This window comes from Candoia aspera, chromosome 15 (genome assembly GCF_035149785.1).
Source record: "Candoia aspera isolate rCanAsp1 chromosome 15, rCanAsp1.hap2, whole genome shotgun sequence".
Lineage (NCBI taxonomy): Eukaryota > Metazoa > Chordata > Lepidosauria > Squamata > Boidae > Candoia > Candoia aspera.
Window position 1 is genome coordinate 1,829,565 of NC_086167.1, and position 27,497 is coordinate 1,857,061.

General features: G+C 50.5%; 1 protein-coding gene across 7 annotated transcripts in view; it reads right to left on the bottom strand.

Moving 5' to 3' along the window:
- Window positions 1–27,497, bottom strand: part of DEPDC5 (DEP domain containing 5, GATOR1 subcomplex subunit) — a 67,575-nt gene continuing 40,078 nt past the window's right edge. For 3 of the 7 annotated variants that reach the window (XM_063315739.1, XM_063315742.1, XM_063315738.1), the window contains 21 exons: window positions 26,174–26,309; window positions 24,325–24,422; window positions 23,921–23,980; window positions 20,470–20,653; window positions 18,728–18,885; window positions 17,043–17,160; window positions 16,373–16,540; window positions 14,677–14,896; window positions 13,971–14,107; window positions 9,878–9,986; window positions 8,636–8,698; window positions 6,105–6,250; window positions 5,818–5,895; window positions 5,483–5,615; window positions 4,932–5,040; window positions 4,177–4,401; window positions 2,575–2,744; window positions 2,210–2,381; window positions 1,621–1,681; window positions 1,240–1,325; window positions 1–572 (listed from right to left, as the gene is read on the bottom strand). In XM_063315739.1, the coding sequence (XP_063171809.1) occupies window positions 280–572; window positions 1,240–1,325; window positions 1,621–1,681; window positions 2,210–2,381; window positions 2,575–2,744; window positions 4,177–4,401; window positions 4,932–5,040; window positions 5,483–5,615; window positions 5,818–5,895; window positions 6,105–6,250; window positions 8,636–8,698; window positions 9,878–9,986; window positions 13,971–14,107; window positions 14,677–14,896; window positions 16,373–16,540; window positions 17,043–17,160; window positions 18,728–18,885; window positions 20,470–20,653; window positions 23,921–23,980; window positions 24,325–24,422; window positions 26,174–26,309 (2,924 nt within the window). In that variant the 3' untranslated portion in view covers window positions 1–279. The remainder of the gene's footprint in view (window positions 573–1,239; window positions 1,326–1,620; window positions 1,682–2,209; window positions 2,382–2,574; window positions 2,745–4,176; window positions 4,402–4,931; window positions 5,041–5,482; window positions 5,616–5,817; window positions 5,896–6,104; window positions 6,251–8,635; window positions 8,699–9,877; window positions 9,987–13,970; window positions 14,108–14,676; window positions 14,897–16,372; window positions 16,541–17,042; window positions 17,161–18,727; window positions 18,886–20,469; window positions 20,654–23,920; window positions 23,981–24,324; window positions 24,423–26,173; window positions 26,310–27,497) is intronic. The other 4 variants (XM_063315743.1, XM_063315741.1, XM_063315744.1 and 1 more) reach the window with 4 other exon arrangements.

The following is a 27,497-nucleotide window of genomic DNA, read 5'->3' on the forward strand; positions in this document are numbered from 1 at the left end:
TATTTCCTATTCCCTGTGTTTTAAATTCCATATTTACGTATATTTACATATTTATGTATATATAGTATCTTCCACACAGAAGCAGGCATAAGCCTTCCAGTACACCTAACAAACTTGTGTCCTTTATTTTTCGGATCCTCTGAATCGTCCTTCCTCTCGGCCAGATCCTTACAGGCCCCCTTTGCTCCACACAGGTGCCCAAGTCTGCCAAGATGCTTTGCCACAGCACCGCTGCTCCCGGTTGGGTTTGGCTTTGCCCCGGCCTGCGGAAGGTGGTCCTCAGGGCGCGCTGGCATGCATCCGCTCGAGGCAACCCATCCAGAAGGAGGCGAGCCGGCCGTCCCTGTTGCAGCAAAAGTCCGTGAAGTCTTTCAGCAGCCGATCAGCGAACTTCTCGTCGCCGGTGGCGCTGGATCGCCAGGTTTTGGTCAGCATGGTGTTGTAGGCCCAGTGGTAGCCAATGCGCTCCTCGCAGAAGACGTTTTGGTTGGCGGAGCTGGTGGAGTTGCGTCGTCGCCGTTGCTGCCCGGAGAACTTCCGCTTGGAGTATGGCAGCTGAAGGAACACCGTGCCTGAGTCGGGAGAGGAGGTTGTTCAGAGAAGACAACAGCTTTAGTGTGCGGGACGTGTCCCCCGGGGCCTGCTTACAACCAACAAGGAAGTTGGTCCTCTTCCAGGAGGCGGCTGGCTGCTGCAAAACCGAACTTTTGCTGCCAAGCTCTGCTTTGCCCATGAAGAGCTCTTGTGCCCAGCTTTCTGCGAAACTGGCCAGGGCAGGAAAGGAGCAGAGGCAGGGAGCATCTCAACAGGTTGCTGGGTTTCAGACTAGAAGTAGCCATCAGCCAGCCAGAGGCCCGGGTGGGACCGGCAGGACACGAGAGCAGGGCTAAGCAAGCTCTCTTTCTCCAGGTCCCGTCAGCAGCAACGCAGCCGAGCACCTGGGCCTGCGAGTCGTCACAGCCTCGGGGCAGGTCTCTCCCTTCCGCGCACCTTTGTGAGAAGCCGCTCGCTGGGGCGGGACAGGGCTACGCTGGGCGCACAGAGAGGGGAGCTCACAGGAGAGAGGCAGGAGGCTCCTCCTGGTGCCTTCACGCCTCGGAGTTCTGGAACGGCCAAAGACGGGGACTGCCCAACAGCCACCTGCACCCCACGCTCAGCCTCCCCTCCGGACGCACCTCCTGCCTGCTGGGAAGCAAGCGGATGCAGGGCCAGCCGCCCCCAGCAGGAAGCACGGCTCACCTGTAACGTGGATATATTGAGGCTTGTTATCTGAAGGAAAGTTGAAGGCAGAGGCAGAGTATTTGTCTTGCACAAATCCAAACCTGCTGGGAACAAAGCACAGCTCTTGCTGAGCGAGCGAGCGAGCAAGGGGAACACGTGTCTTGTGGGGCAGGTCCCTCAGAGCCCAGCCTGTCCATAAGCTTTGTGGCACCGCTAAAATGACCCCATCCAATTCTGTGCTGCTCCTTTGGATTAGGAGCAGAGGCATGCCCTGAAGGAAAAGTAAAATAAAAGCCAAGCCTTGCAGTGGAGGCATTTCTGACTTTCTAGCCTCCCTCCTAAGCTTCTGGTCCCCCACTCTACCCCACCTACTTGCCAGCAGCACCCTCCTCTGCTCACCTGTGCACAATGGCTTCCTGCAGAAGGTGCATCCGGTCCCAATAGGTTTCTGGCTCAAAGCCTATGAGAACCAAGAGGGAGGTTCTGGTTGCTGCACAGATCACAGGACGTTTTGTGCACATCCTGTGAAGCTTTCTGGAGAACTCAAAAGCTGGGAGATGCCTTTGTGTTACCTTGTTTGGTCCCAAGAAAGCCCTTATTTTGCCTCCCCAAAGCCCCAGGTGATTCAGCCTCTCCCAGCTAAGTGCAGCTCAGAGGGTCAAGCAGCCCTTAGTGGAAAAGGTCCTTTCTGCCCAGTCTCTGCAACCCCACGACTGGAATCACTCATCCTGGACTCGTGGACAAGTTATGGGTCTCACGGCTTTCTCCTCTTCTTTGGGCCCCCACTTTCCTGCGCCTCTTTGCCAAGTCCCCTCCTGCTAAGAGGACCGATCTAAGCCACCTCTAGGTTCAGGGAGACAAAGAGCCCACCCACCAACGATGAAGGCAGGAGCGGAGTTGCTCACCGAAGGCTCCTGGGACAGCAGGAGCTGCCCCTTCATGGTCTGCAAGCTAGCTAAAGGGAAGCAGGCCCCCCCTCCCTCCTCACCGTCAAAGAGGTGCTCGCTGCCCTCTTTCAGCAAGCAGCTGATGCTGAGGGGGATGAACAGCTGGGCACGAAGGGGGTCTCCATACAAGTAACTGGGCAGCGCAAACGGACCTTCCAGGACCGGGACCAGCAGGAAGCCGCAGGAAGTGGCTTTACGATGCCAGCCTTGGACCTGTAGAAGAGGGGAGGGAGTTGGGAGCCTTCGCCTTGTCGGCAGGCTGCCTTCAGGAGCACTGGATTCAAAGGATGCCCAGACGCCGACTGGACTCCTGTGCGGCCTGAAGACCGACACTGGCAGAGCCCGTCAGTCAGAGGCCTGATTTTCTGGAAGAGCCCAGCAAGAAACCCTCATGGCCAGAACTCACCATCTCAAAGAGAACAGCTGCCGTTGCCGCCATCCAGTGCAGCTTGATCTCAAAGGCAGCGCTGAGGGAGAAGTTCCCGTGGTAGTAACAGCTGCACCACTCCAGGCGGTCCGTGCGGTTGTTTATGTCCACATCCAGAGTCACCGTCCGCTGCTCTGGCACTGTGGCAGCTGCCCAAGAGAGGAGCCAAATAACAGAAGGGAAGGAAGGAGAGAGCAAAGAGGAGGTGTTAGCCATTTGGCAACTCGCTGGCCCACCTGGCCCAGATTTGGCCTCCTTGACCACTGCAAGCAGTTGAGCGCCTCCCTGTTAGAAAGCAGCTTCAGCCCTTATTCCAGTAATTTAAATTCCCAGGCATGCTGGCTGGGGAATTCTGGGAGCTGAAGTCCACACATCGCCAAGGTGCCAAGGTGGAGAAACCCTGTCCTAGAAACCGCCCAGTCCAGGTCTGTGTGTGCGCTGTCTTTCAGGCCCCACTGCGCCTCAAATGCTCTGACCCCGTGGAATCAGGAACGGCTCCTCTGGAGGAAAGAGCTGGCATCTGTCGCTTCTCTTGCTTCATCAGCCGTTCGCTGGCCTCTTTAGTTCCCTCTATCAACTCCCGTTCGTGATGGAAGACAAACATTTTGGCTTTCTGTTTCTGTGGTCTCCCCCTCCCCCCCCCCCCCGTTTCTCTTGTCTTTAAGTTTAGAGAAAGCCAGAGCAGAAGCCTGCCAGTGGGTTTATGGGACAGCCTGGCAGAGGGATCTGGAGGTTACTGGCGACTCTCCTGGGCAGGTCCTAGGACACAATCTGCTTGATCCTGCTACGTCTCCATTCCCTCTCCCCTCTGCTGCGCCCTGCAGAGCTTCCCCACCACGGTATTGGAGGACAGGGGCCAGAAAATCCCTTTGGTGGAGAGAGACAGTCCTTGGGATTGGAGGAAGCCTGAACCCCCCTCGCCCACCCTTTCCTGGTGTGTCTCTTCCGTGGTGCCAGGTGCTCTGCCCTTTTAGCACCCCTCATGAATGGAACTCGGTGCCACTCCGAGGCAGAAGCCAAGCGCCTCTTCCTGCAGGATCTCGACCCAATTGTCGTAAATAAAGAGGCTCCGTTCTTACCAACTGCTGTCTCAGTCTGAAGGAAAATACTAGTTTTGCCCTGAGCTGTTAATATTTACCAGTTTTCTGTTATCCTCTAGCTTTATCTTTTTTTAGACTTTCATTCACCTTTTATCTTTACTTCTATTATATTTTCATTGTTATTTTATTCTCTTTCAATTCTTTTGTTTACCTTCTGGCCACTGATCATATTTCCTATTAATAAATAAATATATAAGAACACAGCATAGAAGGATTTGGCATTGGTGAAGGACATTGGTATTTCTATATAACTGAGATTCCCCTCTCAGATGGTTTTGGAAAAACAATGCCATCTTGGCCTAAAGGGCCGAATATGGAAGTAAGGCAACATTTTTGTGTCATCATCAACAACTCCCTCCTCCTTTCTGTTGCAGAATTTCCTCCTCCACCTTCCTGGTCAGGTCCTACCAAACGTGGAGGAACAGACGTTCCACCTTTGGGATAATTCGGAGCCCCCGGCCACTGTCTCCACGTCAGTTACCCAGCAATGCGGCTGCCTGGCTCCGTCCTCCAAAACTGCGGCTGAAGGAGCTGTGCCTGCTGGCGTAGGATGCTGGGCGGCTGGGCAGCCAGGGCAGGAGGAATGCGGGGATGTCGGAATGGGGGAGCTCCTCGGCCACAAAAGCCACCTCAAACCACTTTCGCTGGAAGGCGGAGAAGTCGTCCTTCGCCGCCGTGTGCCACAGTGCAGGCTGCTGAATCCCCCCTGCGGAAGAGGGGAAGAGAAGCTCCGTGGGGATGGCTGACGCTGTCCAGGGCCCAGGGAAGGTCCCTGAGCCCAGCCCCCGGGAGACGGGGAGGATCCCCTTTCCGGGTCAGGAGTCAGGCTGGGCACAGCCTCTTGCCAAGGAGATCAGGGGAAGTAGTGTGGACGAGCCGCTCTGGCAGAGGAACGCCGGGGTGGGGGTGGGTTCGCTCCACAGGCCAGATCTGTCTGCCCTGCCCTCCCCAGCCAAAGAGATGGCGAACTTCGCCTCCTGGGACTGGTTTAAAGCAGGAGAGGGTGAGGACAGGCGGAGAGACCACGATCAACACCGCGTGTCGCTTTTCATTTCTGAAAACGTTCTTTTGTGGTTTGATACAGGAAAGTATTTTCATTCCTTTTCCAAGGGCCTGTTTTGGTGTTTTATGCTGGTCTGTTTTGCTCCCTGGAGTGCCAGTGAGCCAGCCAAGGGAGGGGCCTGAGCCAGGTGCTCCTGGGGGACACTGGTTGCCCCAGACTGCCCAGAGCCTGACCTCGCTCCTGCTCTTTGTCTTCCACGATCTTGTAGAAATAAAACCCATAAATAAAGGTGCGAAGCGCCTCTCCGGAAGCGTGAATTATCAGCTGCTCCTCCAGCATTTTCTAGAGCGTAAGAGGAAGAGAAGACAAAACGAAGAACGGCTTCAGCTTGAGGGACAGCCAGTGGCCCTGCAGGCAAACGGGAAGGGTGCCGCTCTCCAACCAGGGTTTCTGCTGCCTTCAGAAACTGCTCATCACCCCCTGACTTTGCAAAAGGCAATTCTTCATATTTCCCAGCACTGACTGGTAAAAAGGCAGGACTCTGCAGGAGAAGCAGGCTGGAATCTCCAAGGAAGGATATGGATCCTGTTCCGAGTCTAAGGAACAGGTTGAGATTTATCTAACAGCCCCCAAACCCCTGTGTCCCGCCAGAAAGACCTCCCTCCCCATTGACATGCAGCGACATCCAGCCTTTATTAAGGCAGAAGGGGGGATTTCTCAGGCAAATACGTCAATGCTGCAAATAGAGATAGCCAAGGGGCGGGAAAGTTCCAAACGTCATCACCTGCATAATGTCGATGGCCATGGCCTGGGTCTGCACCCCTTCTACCATGTTCACCAGCCAATGCACTACTTCGGCACTGATGAAGCAGGACGGGGAGAGGCCTTTCTGCTCGGAGAGCAGCTGGATCCCTGTGCTGAAAGCCAAGCAATGCACAGGTTAAGGAAGTCCAGGAGTCTTCTCCCCTCTCCCCAACCTCTGTCCCCCGCACGGCCCTGGGTTGCATGCCTTGAGATCCCCCTGGGAGCGGGATGACTGGGCTCCAGTGGAGGCCTTGGCATGTTCTCTTCCAGAAAGGGGCTGCCAGGAGGCAAGGGAGAGGGCTGAGGAAAACCTACGTGGGATGCTTCATAGCGTCGAGGATTTCTAGCAAGGTAGATGAGGAGGTCAGGGAGTTGGTGGAGAATGGCTGGGAGCTGCAGAATTTAAGCAAAACAAGCACAAAACAAGCTGGCAAACCGGTGCAGATCCGCCAAGAGGAAGTGAGCTGAAGAGAGGACGGTCACAAAGGCAGGACACATCTGCTTAAGGACACTCCCACTCCGGGAGGATTTCAAATGAATGTTCATCAATTAAGCTCTTACTGTACTTCAACGATGGCGGAACCCAGTCTGGTTCTTCTTACCTGTTTTCTGCAGGACCAGAGGGGGCGGCGGTCTGGTCTCCCCCGTGCAGGGAGCTGGCCTGGAAGCTGCTCCGGTCCACAGACTGACCCGCGTTGATCAAAGTGCTGCCTTCCGCAGCTGCTGGGACGGACTGGTCGACCGAGACCTTGAGGACAGGAGAAGAAAGCAGTGGCTACAACGCTGTCAGCCTGAAAGCACCTGATTAAGCCCGGCAGGTGCACGGGACAACTTTGGGCTGGCCGCAGTTATGAGCCTCGGGTGTTCCAGGCTAATACTCACAACCATCAAAAGGCTTTAATAATGAAAACTTCCACCAAGAGGCCTGACAATGAGAGGGGGGGGCGCACTCAGAACGGTTTAGACAGATCCGTAATCTGGGGGGCCCGGTCATTCCCTTGATTTCTTTGCAAAGAGAGTGAAATGAACAGGCCAGAGGTGTAGTCCAACGACACTCTCAGGCCCGGGCCGCAAAGAGCCAAGCCGTGCGTACAAGTTTCCGTCTCTCCCTGTGAAAACCCAACGTTTCCGCAGAGCCCCTTCCACCTCTGGAGCCGCAGGTGAGCTCTCCAGGGACCGGGGACTGAGACGACCAGAGGGAGGCTCCGTCCTGAAGGCCGTGGACTGCACAGGGGGCGGCGTAGACCAACCCTAACCCCCTCCAAGGACGCAGTCCCACCCAGAGGCAAGGGAGGGGCGACTTCTTCAAGCAGCAGGCTGAAAATGGCACCGACGCAGGGGATGGACAGAGCCGGCCCACGGAACAACTCAACGGAACGGAGCTCTTCTGATACGCAAAAGAGCGTGGTGGTTACTTGCCCGACAGGTTCCAGAGCATCTCCCTGCCCAGCTCTGTGACTTACCTCGGGGCAGGGCCTGGCAGCACGTTTGCTGCCTGTGCCGGCGAAGCCTGTGCCGGCGAACGTGCTCCCGGCTCGTTCCCCCAGTCAACGGACGGAGTGCGAGAGTGCGTGTGTGTGAGTGCACCTCGACGTGTTCTGAAAACGACCTCTTTGGATCAGGACGTTCTCAACTCTGTTTGGGTTTCCAGGAAGGCAGCCAAGGCCCCTGCTGGATTCCCCACTGAGCCACGAAATGCCTTCTGCCTCAGGAGCGGGTCACGGGAGTTCCAAGGCGGTCTTGGATCTCCACCCAAACGAACAAGCGTCTTCTAGGAAGACCAGGACCCAGGAAGACCAGCCTCCGTCGGCCGTAATGCAACCTCCAGAGGAGGAAGCAGGGAGGAAATGGGCCACCCACCAAGGGTGGAATCTCCAACTGCCAATTCTGCGCCAAGCAAAGGAAGACATCCCACATCTATGAATGAGTGCTGAGCAACCTTTACCTCTTTTTACTGGTAATGGTTAATTCCTCTGCCAGTTCCTCAATCCTCCACAAACCATTTACTTGTCCTTTTTTAGTTAGAAGCAATTCCAATTTATGCTAGGGTGAAATCACTCAAACTACATTTTACTTCCTTGCCCATAAAAATCCTTAGAAATCTCAGCAACACCCCAATTCCTGTTTTTGCCCTTCTGTCAAGTAACATCCAAATGGTTGAAAAGGGAGCTGGGGGAACATGTCTTCGATCCTCCCTGGTCCCAGGCCCCTTTCAGCTAAGCCTGCTGGCACATCTTCGCAGCCCACCCAAAGCAGAGGGTCAGCATGCTTCCTCTGCAGCCACGGTGGCTCTGTTCTGAATTCATCCCGACAGCCTCACTGTGGATCCCATCCAGTCCTCCTCCGCAGAGTAAGCAACAGCGCAACCGATCTGAACCGGCTCTGGAGGTTCCAGTGGCTTCCTTCCCCCCACCAGCACTCCAGCACCCCTCACCCTTAGGGAAGGGTCCAGCTCAGCCAGGGTCTGCCTGGCCAAACCTTGGCTGGCAGTGCAAACCGACCAGGACAGAAAGCCCACGAGGTCTGGCGCAGCGAGCATCAGCCATGGGCCAGGCTCTCCTCTTTACTTCACCATTCCCTGGCTCAGCAGTGATCTCAGCCCACTCTGTACCACAGCCACGCAGTCACTCTGGCCACACTCTAGCAGCATGGCCCCAGTTGTGGGGGTGGCGGCAAGAAGGTGGGTGGCCGTTACGCACAAACGCCTTTTGCCCTCCTGGGGAATTCAGGTCTTTCAAACATTTGGGCCTTCTTTTGGAAAACTCAAGCCCAGCGCATACCCAGTTGCCAAGATCTTGTAATTCATCCCCATATCATTGCGCTAACTGGGCAGAATGCTGAAGGCAGCAGGGGACCAGCTCACAGAGATTTTTCCCCTGTCTGCAGGAAAAAAGGCCAAGAGCTTTTGGCTTGCTTACTTTCTAAAAGAGAACTAACGGTCCCAGAACGGGAAGGGCAGATCTCCAAATAGGGCAAGCAAACGGCATTTTCCTCGCAAACCAGACCAGACCAAACCAAACCAAACCACATCCTTCTAAGTAACTCAGACTCAACCTTCCCTACGGAGGAGTCCAGACTCTGAATGCATTTTGTGGCATTGCCACAAGGAGCACATGACCTGTCAAAAACTGACCTGCGTGTGGAAGAGGGATGCCGTGCGAGGGCTCCGAACAAACTCCATAAAGAAGGTCCCATCCTGAAGAGCCAGGAAACGGCAGTGGCAGCAACAGAAACAAGAGGGGGAAAGACACCGTTGGGCAGTTCTGTCACTTCAAGTGGAAGCGAAACAGGCCACGAAAGCCGAAGCCGGCAGGAGGGCCCACGAGGTGGAGGAGGAAGCATGCAGAGCATGCAAAGAGGAGAGCTGAGATTTCTGCTCCGACCCAGGCTGCCTCAGGACCCTGAATCAGATGCCTCGTCCACATTTTGCATTCATTTTCTGCTTTCATAGCAAAGCAGATGCATCCCAAGACAACGATTTAGGGCTCTCAAGATCAGTGTGTTTGTTTTGCAAGAGCAATGGATGCTGCACAGGAATGGAAACTCCAAGCATTTCTCCATCTCCCAGCAAGTGGCGAGCCAGGCAGAGCACGGAGTGGAGTGGAGCGGAGTGACTGCTGCTCTGCGCTCCTATTGCCGAGATGCTGAAGTAAGCAGGCACAGAGAGAAAGGCAGGCAGGCAGGCCCACCCCTGTTCCATGTCTCTCTTTCACGCTACCCTTTCCCTTCCTGAGCTTTTCAGCTGCCCTGCAGGAGGCAGTCACTTTGCTGCCCATTTTACAGATGGGAATGACAAGCTGAGAGACAGGCCTGGGTCAAAACAGAAGCCCTGCAATGCCATTCAAAGTCTGATCTCTTGAAACGCCCACAGTTTGCGGCTTGCCAGCCATGGTGACTCTTGGCAGCACTGGGACTCAGCCTGTAGGTCGTGATGCCCCTGGCTCAACTATCAAGGACGCATTCGGAAAGGGCCAAAGGGCTGCATTTCTAGGACAACCATCTCATTATTGGTCCTGCGCACCCAGCTTTGATCCAAATGGTCGAAACAGGCCAGTAACACAAGAGCTGCCCTGTGGGTCAAGCTCTCTAACAAGCACAGCCCCCCCCCCCGCTTTCATCTTGGAAGAATGCAAGGGCTGCAGCCACGCACTGTCCCAGAAGAGCCCCCAAGGAGGAAGACGTGTTAACTGCGAAGATGGCTGAACACAGAGCATGACCTTTTTCACATATACCTTGTCCACCTGGTTCAGGTGGCAAGACTCTCCCCTTATCTCAGATTTGTGAGGCTGGCAGTGCTTAGGGGAGGGCCCATGCAAACCGTGTGCACGGAGCCACATGCAGAAGCGTGTCAGTGTGTTTAAGACTCCGCCCTCACCTTCCGTGGACTGTCCATGTAGGTGGGTGTCAGGGCGATGCTGCCACTCTCAGCTGGCTGGACAGAGCTCTTCCCAGTGAGCGCTGTGGCTTGTTGATCACCCAGGATCCTAGAAACAAGCAAGACAGATCCACAAAAAATCTCTCCACATTCAGATAGAAGAAAACTCCTGGTCTTCACACCAGAAAGGACGTGCCTGCTCCTATCGTGGGGTTTCATTCCAAGCAAGGAGCCTGCAGAGACACTGCAAACAGGGCTGCACAGAACATCCCCACCTGCGAGGAGCCTAAGCGCCCAAAGCAGAACCTCTGCAATTATTTCAAAGCTGAACGTGGGCCTTTTGAGGCACGCGACTGAGCTGCTTTCCACAAACGCCCGTCAACCTGCTCAGTCAGGCACAAAGGCCAGCTGTGTCCCTGCTGCTGGGCTTGGACAGGACGGGATCAGGTGAGGTGGGCAGCAGCAGCAGTCAAACAGCCGCGAGACGGAGGACGAATGCTCGTAACCAGCCTGCCGAGTTATTGTTCCTTTGAAAAAAGCATCTGATTTGCACACAAGCTCTGCCGGTGTTGCTGAGGTTGAGTAAACGCAAAGTCTGCTACTGAGATACACATGTGCTTTGGTTGGTCTGCTGAGCTGTAGTGAACGTGTGCATGTTGTCTAATTTTTTGCACCCTGTTGTATTGTGCCTAGAGGGCATTTTAAAATCCCAAAACAGGAGGCCATTTCTTTTGCCTCTTCACTGAGCAATGACCATGTCGTCTTTTGTTGCTGAGCTTCTACTGACATCAGCTGACTCAAACTGTACACAAGCTTGCACTTTTCCGAACTTTTATATGTGCTGGGCGTACGGAAGCTACAAGGCGCTGTAATGCAGAGCAATGAGGTTAACTTTTTTTTTCACAGTATAAACCCTTCCAAAATTTGTTCCAGATGGTCAGACCTTTTGTTCTTTCCTGGGAGTTTCTACTGTGGTTAAGTGGTAAGCGGTTACTAACAGATAAAGTAGATGCTAGCTGAAAAAAATGCAAATGGGTGTTTTTAGCACTCTTTATTTTATTTGCACGTTGGCTGAATGTCTCAGAGGATTTATTTAAATAGCTGAAAACTCACTCTTACTGAGAAGGAGAGCGGAAAGCATATTGATTCAATCTGCTTCAGTTTTATCCTGTTGATGATTATAATTTTGCAAAGAAGTTTTTAAAATAATCCCTTTGGCCATTTTTCTGCCAATGGGCTGGCTCACAGTTGTAAAACTGGATTGCTACCCCAACTAGTCTTGTGGTATTGTAGTGAAAAACAAAAGAGTAAGGGAGTTCATACTAAATTCCCACTGTTTCCTAAGGCTGGAAGATTCAAAACATTTTGAGTACATTCAGAAAGTTCTGAAGAAATGTTTTGAGTGGGACTATTTTATTCTGAGTCTGAAACAAAACATAGCCACCGTGAGTGAGTTGGGCGGCAATACTTATTTATTTATTTTTCATATTTCTTTCTAACCCTTACACCCCTCAGCAAAATGGTGTTGCTGAAAGGAAGGGCAGAACCTTGCAAAATGCGATGGAATGCATGCTTAAAGATTCACATTTATCTTTTAAGTATTGGGCAGAATCAGTATCTACTGCCTGTTATGTACAAAACAGATTGTATAACTCTGTGATTCAGGACACTCCATTGCATTTGTTTTATGGTGTGAAACCAAAGGTAAACCATCTTAGAGTGTTTGGTAGCACTGCATGGGTTCATATTCCAAAACAACAGAGAAGGAAAGGAGGCCCCACAACAAAGAAAGCCATCTTTGTTGGCTATGAACAAAGCCAAAGGAGCTACAGGTTCATAATGGGAGAGAAATTAATGATTAGCAAAAGCGCTTCTTTTGCTGAACAAAACTGGGGGAGATTAAATTCTAGCTCTCCAGTTGATCTGACCACCACAAGAAAACAGCAAGGACTTGCTGATGGTGATCTTTTGCCTGATGAGGACATTAAACCAGAAAAGCAAACTGAAGATCTGTCTGATGAGACAGATGCTTCTCAGGAAAGTGACAGGAGTCAAAATTTAAGCCCTGTATTACCTCACAGATCTCAGAGAAGTAATAAAGGCATTCCTCCATCACGTTTTCAGGCTGAAACAGTAAAGGCTTTTCACATATTCACAGAACCTGAGTCCTTAGAACAAGTGAATGCTTTACCACCTGAGATTGCACAAAATTGGCATTCTGCCATGCAACAGGAGTTAGCATGCTTGAAAGAAAATAAAACATGGAAACTGGTAAATCTACCTCCCAATGAACGCTGTCTAGGTTGTAGGTGGGTTTTCAAACTGAAAAGGGATGCTGATGGAAAAATCCAAAAATATAAAGCAAGGTTAGTTGCAAAAGGGTTCACTCAAAGGAAAGATTTAGACTTTGACAAGACTTTTGCACCAGTTACTAAAGGGGAATCAATGAGAATACTGTTAAAAATTGCTGCACTCAAAGGAATGTCAGTTCACCACTATGACATTCAAACTGCATTTCTCTATAGTGATTTAGACCACAGATTATACATGCAGCAACCCCCTGGCTATGAAAAAGGGGAGAATCTAGTCTGTGAACTGCAGAAGTCAATCTATGGGTTAAAACAAGCTGCTAGATCCTGGAACCAAAAAGTAGATGAAAAACTGCAGAATTTTGGTTTTGAAAAAGGAAAAGCAGATCCATGTGTATATGTGAAGAAAGACAAACAAGGCTGTATGTATCTGTGCATTTATGTTGATGATTTGCTGCTGTTCACATCAACAGAAAAACAAAGGCTTGATTTTGAAGGCTGCATGAAAAGCCATCTCACATTAAAAAGCCTTGGAACAGTAACAAATTACCTAGGCTTGGAAATACACAGGGAGAAGGATGGTAGTTTTCTGTTAAGCCAATGTAGTAAAATTCAAAAGCTCCTAGAAGATTTTAATATGCAAGACTGTAAACCAGTCTCTACTCCTATGATAACAGATTTTCAGAAAGATATAGGAGGAACTCAATTAACTGAGGCAGAGAAATATAGATCTGCAATTGGAAGTTTACTGTACATTGCAAATCACTCTCGCCCAGATATCTCAAATTCTGTGGCCATTTTAAGTAAGGTAGAGAAGCCTACATCTACTGGAAAAGCAGCATTGAAGAGGTTAATGAGGTATTTGCAAGGAACAAAGAATTATTGCCTGAAGCTAAATGCCTGTGGAACAGAGAAATTGCAGGCTTTTGCCGATTCTGACTGGGGAGCAGATGTCAGTGACAGGAAATCCACTTCTGGGATTTCAATTCAATTTGCTGGGTCAAGCTTAGGCTGGCATTCTAGAAAGCAAACACTTGTTGCTCTTTCCACTGCAGAAGCAGAGTTTTATTCTCTAACACAAACCTGTAATGAGGTTATATGGTTTAAACATTTGTTAAAAGACATAGGCATGGAAGCGAATCAGCCTATAACTGTTTATGAGGACAATCAAGCTTGCATTGCTATGGCAAAATCTGAAGCCTGCAAGAATAGGACAAAACATATCGATATTAGATATCAATATATCAAAGATATGATAGCCAAAGGAGAAATAATGTTGAAATATTGTGAATCGAAAGACATGATTGCTGATATTTTAACCAAACCTCTTGCTGTACCAAGACACAAAGAGTTAACAAAGCAAATTAGTCTGCATCTCATTCTGTAGCATAAAAAGGGGAGTATTGGTATATTGTTTTCTGCTACAGATTAAGGTTACTATGGTAACTAATCATTTTGGCCAGGTGAAGAGGTTGAATTTAATTGTCCTCTTTTTAGGTGTTAATAGTTGCATAGCCTGAAGCAAGGGCAGTTTGCTTGTTACTTAGTTCCTTCTCTTTGGGCTTGCAGAGAGTATGCAGCAGAGAGATCTCTCTCCTCTCTGAGAGCCTGTGAAAATGCAAAGCCTGTAAATATGTTTTTGTGCTTTCTGTAAATAAATTTATTTTTATAGAAATGCCTGGTGTGTGACTTTTCTGATCTCTCCTGGGCCAAATGCTTTCCAGCACTCCGCCAACAAAGAGAATGACACAACTACATCCAGATGTGCTTCTCCAGGAACTCACTTTTGGCTGGCCTCCATCTCTAGCAGAGCCGAGAGTGCTGAGGTCCCCTTCTTGGCCAGCGGAGGCGGCCCTGGAGGTTCCAGAGAGGGCGCAGGAAGGGGGCCTGTCATCTGCAGGCCTTTCATTGCAGGACCTTTCTGGACAGGAGGAGGACAGCAAAGAGTCAGTGAGGAGGAGAAGGAAAAGGAGAAGAGAAGGCTGGGGAGGGGGGAACCTTATGGTGGTCAGTTTTAGGAGAACCATGGTTTTGCCCAAAGGATTCTGGGAACTGTAGTCACAAGAGAGCGGTGAGAGCTTTCTTCCTTTCATCTATGAAGAACAACAGTCCTCAAAGGAATTTGTTCCATTGCTTTCTTGAAGGCGGAGAACTTGTATAGTCTTCCGATGCCTGTCATCTGAATTGCTCCTTATGGTGGTGGAGGTTTTTATTGTATTTTAGTAAGCTGCTGTGATGCTGGAAGATTCAGCAGCAAACAAATCTGACCGGTAAATAAAGTCTTAGTTTCTTCATGTGGGGATCTTAACTGCTGTCTTTTCACCCTTCTTTTTAAAAAAGCCTCCTTGGCCAACATTCACCAGGGGGCTGAGAAAGTCTCGTGTCACTTCTACAATGGGCGATGAGCCGAGTTCTCTTCTGCAACCAGGGTTGGGGGTGGGGGGGGACCACCAGCCCCTTGAAGTACCCTGACCGAGTGCCTTGACTTACCCGGATGATCCGGTCAGAACGGTGGCGCCTGCGGATGCGGTTCAGCCCTTCCACAAAGCGGGTGAAGCCGTCCAAAAGCTGCCACTCTTCTTCGTCGGAGCGAGCCTTGCCGCCATACACGTCGCAGTGGGCTTCGCCTTCCATAATGCGCTTCGTGGCGCTGATGCAGGCCGGCAGGAGCAGGAAACGCGTCCGCCAGAATTTTAGCGACTCGATGAGGCTGTGCAGAGAGAAAGCGGCAGCCGGGGAGGGGGAAGAAATCAAGCCCAGCGCTTCCCCCTGAGGTGCGGTCCCATGCCATTCATCCGGCACTCCCTTTTCCTGGTGAGCATTTCAACACCGTCTCTTCCCTCTCCTGCAAACACATCCCCACCACCTTCTGTTTCAACGCCTCCCCACTTCTGCATGGCTGCCATTGGGAGCCCGGAAGAAACGGAAGAATGGTCCCGAGCTGCCTGGCAGGACAAGAGAAAGGCACCCCAGAGTACAAAATGGGGTCTTCCTTCTGACCGGGCTAGACAGAGGTACAAGTGCTGAGTTGCCAGGAGGGTCACTCATTTTTTAAATCTATTCCACGTCTTGAAATATTAAGAGAAACAGATCAGGAAAGCCATATAAATATTAAAGCAATCGAAACAAAAAAAGAGATTTGCAGGTGGCAAGTCAAACGATCTGTGAAAGCAGCACGTTTATCACTGCAGGGGGAAACAAAGCAGCCCCCCAAGAGCCTCCCGCTTCCTCTCCAAAGGCTGTTAATCCAATTCCAGGGAGACGACGGGGATCTGGATTTCCAGCCTTTGGCTTCTCGCCCCTTTATTCTGGCCAGCAGTAAGCCAAAGAGAAGGTCCACAGGATGTAAGAAATGTACCCTGTTTATACAGAAATCACGTCCTGTTTTTTTCCCCAAAGGTATTCCCACAAGACTGGAATAAGTTCAAGCTGGAATGTTTTGGCTCATTCTGAAGAGCTAAATGGAAGCCTCTGTGAAACATCTCATAGATCCTGCATTTCATGCCCTTTTCTGCAGACTGATGTCCCCCCCCCATAATTCCCCAGGGCCTTTCATCGACCCCCTTTAACTCCCTTCCCCAAAATCTCCCTTAACCTTTAACATGTCTAGGAACAAAGGCAGCAGTGTCATTCCAGGTCAGATGATTTGCCCTCCTTGCCCAGCGCTGCTAACTGGGCACTCCCGGGGCACTTCCCTGGTTCGGAGGCAGCACTTCCTGCATGCTGGAAACCAGGTGGCCCACCGTTGGAACAGAGGCTTTTCCTCCCGCTGAGACCACGGGGCCCTTAGAATTTGGGTTAGTAGAGACTGCACATCGCTGATGCAACTGTGATTATTGATAGTTCCAAGTCCTCTGTGAAATGCCAGAAAGATGCACAAAAAGACCACTTGCCCGTAACATTCCCAAAGCTGCTCCCTGGCCGATGCCCTCTCCAGAGACTTCCCCATTGACTCAATAGCAAGCAGTGTTTCTCAGCCTTGGCAGCTTGAAAATGTGTGGACTTGCTGGCTGGGGAATTCTGGGAGTTGAAGTCCACACATCTTCAAGCTGCCAAGGCTGAGAAACACTGATTACAAGGCTGTTCTGCCTTTCTGGCTCCTGGCAAGGGCGCCCTTTCAAAGGACCAGGTGCTCACTGCGGGCTAGTGTGGGAAAGCTCCCCAGCGCACGAGGCCCTCGGCTTACCTGAAGTCTTCCGAACCAGCAGAGCAGATATACTGGTCCAGGTAATTCCACTTATATTCCTCTAGCCTCTCGTGGGAGAACTCCACCCAGCAAGAGACAAACTCTGAGTCTGAGTGGGAAGGACACAGACTGTAAGTATAATTGACCTGGGCAGACTCATACGGGTACCTAAAGAGAACAAAAATACCAAAGCAAGCCTTTTGAAGTCAGGTGCCAGGGTGGGCTTTCTTTTCTCGTAACGTAAGAGCGGCAGATGAACAGCTTTGGCCTCCCAGCTTCCCTACTCTAACACACAAGACAGGGAAACTTGCTTTATGACCCTTGCAAAAACGTAGGGCCTGCTGATCTCCTGGGGAATATAAAGCTGCCGGGTAGGGCTGCCGAGTGCCCAGACAGACAGCCATCTGCTCTGGGCCCGGAATTGTGTGGGAATGTCAGGGGAAGCCGGAGCCTTTTCTTATAGGCTCCCTCATCCTGGGAACATAGAAAGCGTGAAAAAGGAGCCGCCACAGCTCTGCCTTGATGGGGCTAGGGCCAGCTGAAGAGCGGGGAGGGGCTCGGCAGGCCTTTGGGATTCTTTTCCAGCCCCCTGGAGCACACCGCGAGGCTTCCGATGGCTCCCGGTTCCTGGCCTTCTCCACTCAAAGGGTTGACAGGAACAGATACTCACTTTGGCAGGTACCGAGTGACGGTAATGATTTTGTCCTTCAGGGTCACTTTGTGGAAGGTCCGGCCCATGCTCAGCCAGTACTGGTCATCCTCCTCAGGTCGATTTCGTGACACGAGGCCTAATTATAGAAAACACATCTATCTAGCTTTCCACCAAGCCTTCCCCAGCTGCGGGTGTTGGGACGGCAGCTCCCAGAATCCCCCTCCAGAACGGCTGCTGGCTGGGAATCCTGGGAACTGAAGTCCTAGTGCCTCTGACGGTTGCCAGGTTGCTCTCTTGCGTTTCAAACCACTGACATACTCAGAAAGGTTTGGACAAGGTACCCGACTGCCTTCCGAGCATTTTCTGTAAAGTTGCTGGAAAGATTTCATCTCACGCAGCCCCCTGCAGGAGGAGGCTGCAGCTGCCTCTAGTGGTCTGACCCACAGGGAAGAGGGGCAATCCACCAGGAAAGTCACCTGGATGAAGGAACAGGAACGTCCCCAGGGCAGGAAGGGGCACGGGCTCTCACCCAAAACCCGCACAGCGTAATGTCAAAGCAAGACCGGAGACAGGATTGAACATAAAAAGCAAGGGAGGCAGAAGCATACCACTTTGGAAATCCACCACACCGGCAAAATCTAGTTCAGATCCGTGACACTTTGGCATTCGTTCTCCCTCTTCTTCCACCACACTCATGCACACTTCTTAGGTAACCCATTCCCATGGCAATCAGCTTGTATTTCTCTTGACACACACACCCCTCCCTTCCATATAACCAAGGAGCCAGTCGGTCTAGTGGTGAAGGCACCTGGCTAGAAACCAGGGGACCGAGAGTTCTAGTCCCGCCTGAGGCACGAAAGCCAGCTGGGTGACCTTGGCCAGTCGCTCTCTCTCAGCCCAACCCACCTCACAGGGTTGGAGTTGTGGGGAAAACAGGAGGAGGGAGGAGCACTAGGTATCTTCGCTGCCTTGAGTTATTTATAAAAATAATAAAGACGGGGTAGAAAATAAAGAAAGCGTGTATGTAAAGGATGCTCTTACACATAGCCAATTTGTTTCCATTGACAAGCACTCCTTCCTTGCAAAAGACCATGTATCACCCCTCAGCTACCAGCACATCTTAAAATGCGTCCTCCATCTTTCAATGAATGGTAAGCTTTCTACCATGTTACACAAAAATTACCTACTTGTGTTTAACTTGCAACTATCATTCCATTTTCCTTACCAAATAGAGCTATTTGGGTTTTTAATTTTCAGATCCATACACCTTCTTTCAGCATACAGTCTATTTAAAATATCCTGCAAATCATCTGGATTTTCAGCCAACGTGGCATTGCCTCCATACCAAAGTATTGTACGTTCACTCCCCCATTAATATGCCTCTATCGTGGCGATAATTCTTTATACGTTTATCCGCAATACAGTCAAGAGGAGCTCACACATCCTTCTTAGCTCAGCGCTGAACCATCGCTAAATATTCCTTTTATTCTCATACACGCCTGACTTCAGTCCCGTACTGCTCGTATCACACCCAGCAGCCGACCCTCAACTTCACTGGACTGAGCACTCATTGTACAATTCATTACGCCCATTATCGGTCACGATCGCTAGGACAGGTCACTTGCTGGTGACGATCTGTCTCTCTCGGGCTCAGGCACCCGTGGCTGCCTGTGTCCAAAGCACCCGTCCAACATGGGACTCACCTCTACTGTACAGGGGGCTGCTGCTAAGTGGGGGCTGGACCGCTGCCGGCTTCTGGGGCTTACTCTGGACAATGAGTTGGTAGCCCTGCATGAGACGCTGGCAGATGAATTCCTCAAAGACCTGCTGGGCTGTCATCTGCAAGCCTTCCTCGTCCCTCCTGACAAAGGAACGGGGGGCGGGGGGGCATCATCACAGGCAGGCAGTGCAAAGCAGGAGACCCTCCCCGCCCATTAGTCCCTCTTCTCCAGCAAAGTCTGCGCCAGAGGAGCCCAGAGCCCCCAAGGAGGGCCAGTGCCCAAGGAACTGGCCCAAACTCCTGGCAGTTCCAGCCACAGGTCCCCGTGAGGCCAGGACACGCTTCCCTGCTCTGCTCCCACGAGGTCAGGGGAACGGAAAGTTGCCTCTGTGCCACAGCTATCTCCCATACTGATGGTGGTTTGGGTGATGCCCGGCTGCTGTGTGCCTTATTTTTTATGTTATCTATCTTATTGTAAGCTGCCTAGAGTCACAAATGCGATGGGCAGCTATATAAATCGAATGAATGAGTGCGTGAGTGAGTGAACAAATGCTCCAGCCGCAACCTCTATCGCTTCTTCTGCTCTACTCCCTTCAGGTGCCCTTGAAGACTGGCTGGTGCCACTCTCTGCAGTGCCCCTTGCTCTGGCACTGGGCCCGGAACCACTGGAGAGGGCTAACTCCATGCTTGCACTCAGCTCAAATGCCGCCCCCCAGCAGCTGAGCTATTGGACGCACCGGCAGATCAGCCGCCCCTACGGCTGCTCCCTGAAATATTTTTGGAGAGAAGGAGCCTCGGGGCTTCCTATCAAGAGGAAGTCACGTGGTACGTTAAGATTGTTTTATACAGTGTCACATGCAACAATGCCATTTTGGGTACTTTTCAAGAGGCACCCCAAGACATGGCAACCCACAAGCCCAGCCGAGGAGGAGGAGGAGGAGGGCGGCCCAGGACAATTCCATGCCGGAGAACTGCAGAGCTGCCATTGCTGGAACTGTTGTAAACTGTCCAGAGTCCCCCTTTGGGGGAGATGGGCGGTGACAGAACTTTGATCGATCTATCTATCTATCTATCTATCTATCTATCTATCTATCTATCTATCTATCTCTATCTATCTCTATCTATCTCTATCTATCTATCTATCTATCTATCTCTATCTATCTCTATCTATCTATCTATCTATCTATCTATCTATCTATCTATCTATCTCTATCTATCTCTATCTCTATCTATCTATCTATCTATCTATCTATCTATCTATCTATCTATCTATCTATCTATCTATCTATCTATCTAATCTCGACAGAAAAGCTAGCAGGAACGTCCCAGACAGGGTGCAAGGTAGGAATGGCTTAAGCACATAAAAGAGACTGGCCAAGGTTGGATCAAATTGGTACCCCTGGTTGAGTAAATCCTCTGGGGAGCCAAATCTGCAGCACGCAGCTTTTCCAAAGGGCTACTTCAAAACCAAGGCCGCCCTGGCTCCTCCCTGCAGCTGCTGCATCAGGGCCCGCAGTTCAGGGATGGGGCCAAGCGGTCCCACGCTGGGAAGGGAGCCATCTGCCTCTCTCCAAGGACAAGCCGAACACCAGCTCCCGGGGTCCGGCTGGAGCAGAGGGACAACGGTGGACACCTCTATCCCCAGCCAGGCCTCGCTGGAGCTTGGGCAACAGCCGGCGTCACGTGGCCCCCTGAGAGCCAGCGGATCCTCCAGCAGAGACGTACCTCTCCAGGTCTGCTTCAGGCAGGAGATCGTAGCAGCCCTCCATGTAGTCGTTCTGCAGGCTCTGGCGGTCCGGGAAGTAGTCCGTGGTGAGGGGAAGACAGGCTGGAGTGGTGAGAGACTTCCAATCCACCCCAACAGTACAACAGAAGCCTGGCACTATGGGGGGAGCAGACAGCGTCAGAACTGCCTCGTGTTGGGGTACAGATGGCAAGGAGGAGGAGGAGGAGGAGTCAGGAGCAAGGAAGTGGTGGGAGGAGGAAGGTGCCACGGAAGCAAATGGAAAGGAACGGATATACAAGGGTGACAGAAATGAAATCAGAAAGGGCGGGACAGTGGGGAGGAAGGGGGGAAAGAAAGACAGAGTTTGTTAAACAGTGCCGTGAGCCCATGCCAGCTCATTCCCATCATGCAACTGGGGCTTTAAAAGTTAATACGGTTCAATTGCCTGTTGATTTGGAATCCAAGCCAAACCAGCTGCCGCAGAATTAACGTCACTATCAAGCACAACGAGGCACGCAAAAACACAGCACAGCACCAGTATTGTAAGCCCAATCCAGCGAATCAAACCAGCTCCTCCTCTTGCGTCAGTGTGAGAGAAATTGCGGGGGGGGGGTGCAGCCTGTGTGTGCAGAACAGGCACATCAGTACCAGCAGCCACAGCAGGGAGAGACAAGAGGGGAGCATTCTCCGAGTTCTCAAAGAAACTGAAAACGGAAGGAAAACGAGTGCAGGCAAAGGCAGAAGCAGGAGAGGGAGAGAGAGGGGAAAGCGGTTTGGTCGGACTTTCTCCGAACACCAGAAGAGAGACGCTCCCGGGACCGGCCCTGCTTTCGCTCCCCTCTGAGGGGGGCCCAGCCCGCTCCCCCTCGCCTCTGCCCGGTAGCGCAGTGCAGATGGCGCCCTTTCCGAGCCCCTGGCCGGGACAGAAAGAAACCAGGTGGAAATCACGCTAGCGGGGCTCTGGCCGAGGGAGTCCGTCTTGTGGACCTTTGGGGACTCCTCGGAAGAATCCACGGGCAGCTGGGAGTAATCCGATCGGCACCAGACACTGAGGGCTTCATGCCTACAGGCAGTCCTCGCTTAAAAACCATTCGTTTAATGACGGTCCAAAAATTACGATAGCCTCGGGAAAAGCGCTTTACAACCTGTACTCACTCTTACGACTGTTGCAAAACGTCACACCACCCCTGCAGTCACGTGATTGCAATTCGGGCACTTGGCAGGCGGCTCGCATTTAGGTGGTCATTCCTGGGGATGGCTGGCACCTTAGAGTGCTCCCCTCATATTTACGATCTTTTGTAGCCATCTGGATTTTTATTTTCTATTTTTCTATTGTACTGTATTATATTTTATGCTTTATTTATGCTTACTGTTTTTAATGCTTAATTGATTAACTTATTGTAAACTGCTCAGAGTCCCTCTTTGGGGGATGGTCGCAAAAATTTGAGACATAAATAAGTAAACAAAGAAATAAATTTATGACTAGTTGCAGCATCCTGCAGTCACATGATCACTATTTGCGACCTTTTTTGCTGGTCGCAAATGTCCATTGGGGAAGCTGGATTTGCTTAACAACTGTGGTGATTCACTTAACGACCACTGTAAAAATGATCATAAAATAGGGTCCAGTCACGTGGTGACTCACTTAACGACCGCCACGCTTAACAACCAGTTAACTTTACTTTGAAATATCAATAAAGTTCTTTTTTTAAAAAAAAAGAGAAATGCTAGATGAGCAGGACAGGTCTTCAATGGAGAGCAGAGTAAATGACCAGTTCTATACTGAAGCAAGGGAGGACTGGGATTGGATTTTTAAGGTATGTATATGTTCTTGGGGGTAGCAGTAAGATGAACAAGAGGAGAGGGGTGGGGGGGAAGGAGGGAAGGGCAGCAGGTTTTCCAGAAGCCTCTGGCTCAGAAGCACTCCTTCTCAGCTTCAGGAAAGAGATATGGAAAGGGTACCATCAGTTATGTCCCAGTGCTGATCAACTAAGACTTTAAAATGTTTCTGCAAAACTCTGTAACTCAGCTCTAGAGCTTAATATTTCATTTCTAGCACTTCTCATTCATTTCCACCCAGAGCTGCTGGGAGTTGGGAGGCATATAAATTTAATACACACACACACATACACTATACGTACATACATTTCAACACCAATTTAAAGCATCTTCATTGGCCCTGAGAAGGACCCTGGCGGGAATATGCTTCCTAGAAGAGACCATTCCCTTCAGGCCCCAGCTCGCCACTCCTCTCCTTCCATCTGGTCATTCCTGGGATGCCACAGAGAGGGCCAGATGCCCGCGGGTGTGATCCTGCATGGCTTTGCTTAAGATCGGGCATTTCTCTCACCTTCCTCTGCGACAGGAAGGAAGCGCAAAGTCTGAACTCTAGTTTTGGCTAGGATTGGCTGGAAGTGTCACTCCAGCGTCATGGGACTGATGGCACAGGGAGGTGAAAGTGCATCCAGATTTATCCCTGCCCCAAGGCGGTGCTGCTGAGGAGTTCTTTTCTTTGGGCTTTCAACAGGCCACCAGCCTGAGTGTGCCCTTCCTTCTGAAAAGCTGACCCAGGCTGCCTCCTAGGGTGGTTTCCCCACGAAATACTCTTGAGGGAATCACTCAGTGAAGATACACCCACAACCCCATCACTGTAATTCAGCACAGCAGCAACCCACCCAGACTGCGAGGTCTGTCTTCACTGCTTGGAAGCGGTGCCTCAGAGTGACACCTGGGAAGAGGCTTTCCCTCTGGGGCACGAGGGAGAAGAGGGGAAGCCGTCTGAGCATGGGATTTTCCTTGGCACAGTTTCTTTAAAATAAGAACTTGCATTCTATTTTTTATTGCTGCCTAATTAATACACAGCTTCTTTGGAAGCTGAGAAAAAAGCTGTTACACTTTGGAAGGGGGAGGTCCAGCACCGATGGTGCCTTTTCTCTTGCCGCCTGCTGGACGTTCCTCGCTCAGTCCAGAAGGCTCAGTGGCTCCTCTCTCCATCCTGACCGGAGCAACGTTTACAAAAAACACAAGCTAAAGATCTGAAGAGTTCATACAACACATGCCTGCCTCTCCCTTTTGGCTTTTCTTTTATCCATTATTATCTTGGAAGAGAATGTTTTCAAGGATGGATCCCGGCTTTCGGGCAGCTGGGCGCATGGGGATGTTTCCAGCAGCAGCAGGAACAGACAGTTCGGTGGAGCTGTGACCACCAAGGCCAAAAGCCGCCCAGAGTGGGGGGAGACAGCGAGTCCGTCTTCCGTGGCGTTTGGGAAGGTGTTCCGTGTGAAAGAAACACAGAGCTCAAAGCTCATCACTTCAAGGAAGGGCGTCACGGAAGAGAAAGGGAGTGGGGCGAGCGCCTGGGCCCCGGCGCTGACCCTCAGACTCACACAGCTTCACGCAGAGCAGCCTTCTCCCCCAACCCCACCCCTGCCCCCACCCCACTGTGCTTACTTGGATCTGGTGAGCCTTCCAACAGCTCGTTTGGCGCGTGGACATTCATTCCTGCCTTCGCTGGAAGGGAAGGGATATGGAGGTTTCAGGAACTGCATCCGATTCCCAAGCATCATGCCCAAGTCAAACAAATACGATAGTTACCACTATCACCTACACACAGAGAATCAATCCCTGAACACATCATTTGCCTCAGTACTGACTTGATTTCAAAAGCTTTCTACTACAGCTCAGGTTTATTATGCTGTAAACACCTCTGAGGATTCCAATCAACAAGGGGGTTCGGCATTCCTTAGCAACCCACCCAAAGCAGTTGTCCCTTGGACTAGTCTCTTTGGAGGGAGGGAGCCCCAATCCTGGGAGCATCACCTCCCACACAAAGGCAATGCACAATGCTTGATTACCTGGACCTTGGCTACTCGTCAGCTGGTTTGGATAGTCTTTCATGTCTCTGAAGCTCAAGCAGGAGGTGCTGTCCTCTGGCTGCCGAGAAATGCCATGCCTCAAGAGAAGGAAAGAGGGATCCGCCTTAGATTAAGGCCGCTATGCTCTGGGTCGGACCCCCAACTCTGCCCCCTCCCCGAGGGACCTCAGGCAAAAGCTGTGAGCAGGAGCTCCCCGTGTCCTGAACAAGCATCTTGCAAGTCAACCAAAGGAGAGGAGGCAACGTCAGCCATGCCACATGCACCCTTCCATGGCTGCAGGTAAACATCCTTTCTGTCCAAACCCCATTCTGTTGTTACCATGAAGATTATTTTGAAAGTGTCCATGCACAGAAAAGAAGATCAAAATGCAATTTAAAAAAATACACACACATCACTGGGCAGGTGTAAAAAGAATGGGAAAGGGAAGTAGTAGGCTGAGGTGGAAATCAAACGACAGTAACAGATATTTTAAAAAATCAAACAAAAGAAGATAAATCCCCAGATGAATCTTCCAGGACAGTGTTTCTCAACCTTGGCAAGTTTAAGAAGAGTGGACTTCACTCCTAGAATTTCCCAGCCAGCCTAGAAGTCGTCTACTCTTAAAGTTGCCAAGGTTGACAAACATGGTTCTAGGAGAACCTAGAAGTACTTAGAAAAAGATGAAGCAAGCACTTATTCTATATAAAAACAGCAATTAAAAGCAACAAACAAATGTTGGCATCCCCATGAAGAATTCAAAGATCCAATATGAGCCATACGAATTTACTCAGATAGATAGAAGACTGTAAATAGGCTGCATCTTTTCCAGAAACAACAACAAGCAGATTCCTGGGAGGACTATTTAGATTCTACTGTATCATTTTAATACCCCTTCTTCAGGTGCAAAACTATTGCATCCCCTTTTCTTGTTTGAGAGCCAGAATAACGTACACGTACAAAACAGTTTGTGAGACAGCTGGCTAGACAAACACCAGCTCACAACATTTCTCTCCACCGAGGATCTAGTATAAACTTATTAGCACTTCTTGACCTTTAGCATTATATTAGGTTTTATAATACCAAATATTAACACTTTGTGACCCGTTTCAGAAGTGGCATCCCAAGGAGGTTATATAAACCACTTAGGTCCATCTAAGAAATGCATAAAGGTGTAAGTTCATATTTTTTGAAATGCTAAATTAGCTCTGGAGGAAAAGGTATTTCTAAGTCCTCTATTACTGGGAGACATCTGCATATCGGCTTTGCCGGTTACTCTTTCAAACCAATTGATCAGGGTTTATGAGTTTTAATCCCAAGCTTCAAGTTGTAATGGCCTGGCAGCTACAATCATTTATTGCTTCCTAATGGCCCTAATTTAAAATAAGTAATCTGTAAAAAGGATTTAGCCTTGCTGCTTAACAGATTAAAGGAACTGAGTATTCTTCACTAATTTAGGCAAAGTAGAATCAAAACAATCTTCCAAAATAGTTTGATCCCGGGTGCATCTGAAATTAATTCTTATGTCACCCTTAATTATGTATCAGAGTCTACTTCAACAGAGCATTCCACAAGCCAGGTGCCACCCTCAAAAGACCCCAGGCTCGACGGCTCTAGGCCTAACTTCATAAAACGGGATTAGAAATAGTGGCCCAGGTGACAAGCAAAGCACGTGAAGAGCTTTCCAGGAAAGACAGTGTCAAAGCAGTTCAGAATTTTAACACCAGCACCTCGGATTCAACCTGGAAACAAACCGGCAACCTGCACGTGCAGGTTGCTCCTCAGTGGGATGGTGGTCTTACTATGGCATGGCGCCCAGTGAATTCCATGTCCTCTCGCCAAACGCTGTTACCTGCCAGCCGCCTCGTGATACGCAAGTTCCAACAGCTCAGCCGAGGAGTGAGTCCAGTCCCTCTGCCCACTGCCCTGCATTTCTGCCATGTTCTGGCGGGTCTGGTGGTGGATCTGGATGGCCTCTCCAGAAGGACCTGTCCAATCACATAGGTCTACTTTGTTAGTCACCCTAATCAAAGCTGACTGTTTATGTCTGTATGGGTTTATCCTGTGTACAATCTCTCATGTATAAATCCCATTTCAAAAAGGGGGAAGAGAGGACTCCCGTAACTACAGATTGGTCGGCTGGTTGTTATGCCCAGCAAAACCTGGAGAGGTTGCTGAGCAGATATTACGGAACATGACTCTGAAGTGGGAGGTGATGTGGATTTCAGTAACGCTGTTGGTTCTCAGGAAGGAGGGAGCACATTCCAAGGAGGAGGGCAAGATGCAGCCCAGGAAGTGAACATGGGAAAACAAAGAGGTTCAGGTTAGCCCCGCCCTGGAGCCTTCCCAGGTTATTTCCCCTGAGGTTAGGTGGAGTTGCTTCAGTCCGGCAAGATTCTGTCTACACGGTGTGAGCGAATAAAGAACTGACGGTTGGCTGGACTGATTCTCTGAAGTTCTTGGGCTGGGCCTGACAGCAGTGGAGTGTAAATGTATGGATTGCTAGGCAGAAACCAACATGAGTTTATCAAGAATGCAAGTCATGACAGACTGACATGATCTTCTTTTTGATATAGTGACTAGTATATTGCCCACAGGAGCACTGTGGACATAATACACCTTGGCTTTGGCAAAGCATTTGACAAAGTTGCCCTATGGGATTCTAGTAGAAAAGACAGCAAAACATGGACTGGGCTGTGCTACCAATACTGATTCAGCAAGGGTATATCAAGGGCTCTGTGCAAGCTGGGAAGAAGTGTTGCACGATTCTGTTCTAGGCCCTGTGCTGTCCAACATCCATGATTTGGGTGAGGGGCTGGAAAATATTACTATAAAATTTGCAGATGATCTTCAGTTGAGTGGGAAAAATCAAAGGCATAGGACGTAGTTACAGAGAAGACCATACTAGGCAGCAGTACATGTGAAAACCATTCTGGCCCTCCTGGATCTCTCAGCAGCTTTCCATACCGTCAACCATGATATCCTTCTGAACGGGCCCCGGGGACTGGGAGGCACTGTTTTGCAGTGGTTCGCCTCCCTCCGCTCTCTAGTGTCCCAGGCAGAGCATTCATACGCACATTGACACCAACTTGCCCATCACAGGAAAGAAGTAAGAAACAGCATGCCAAAGAAATTAAAGGCATAAGATAAGAACATTTCTCTATCCACTCTATTCT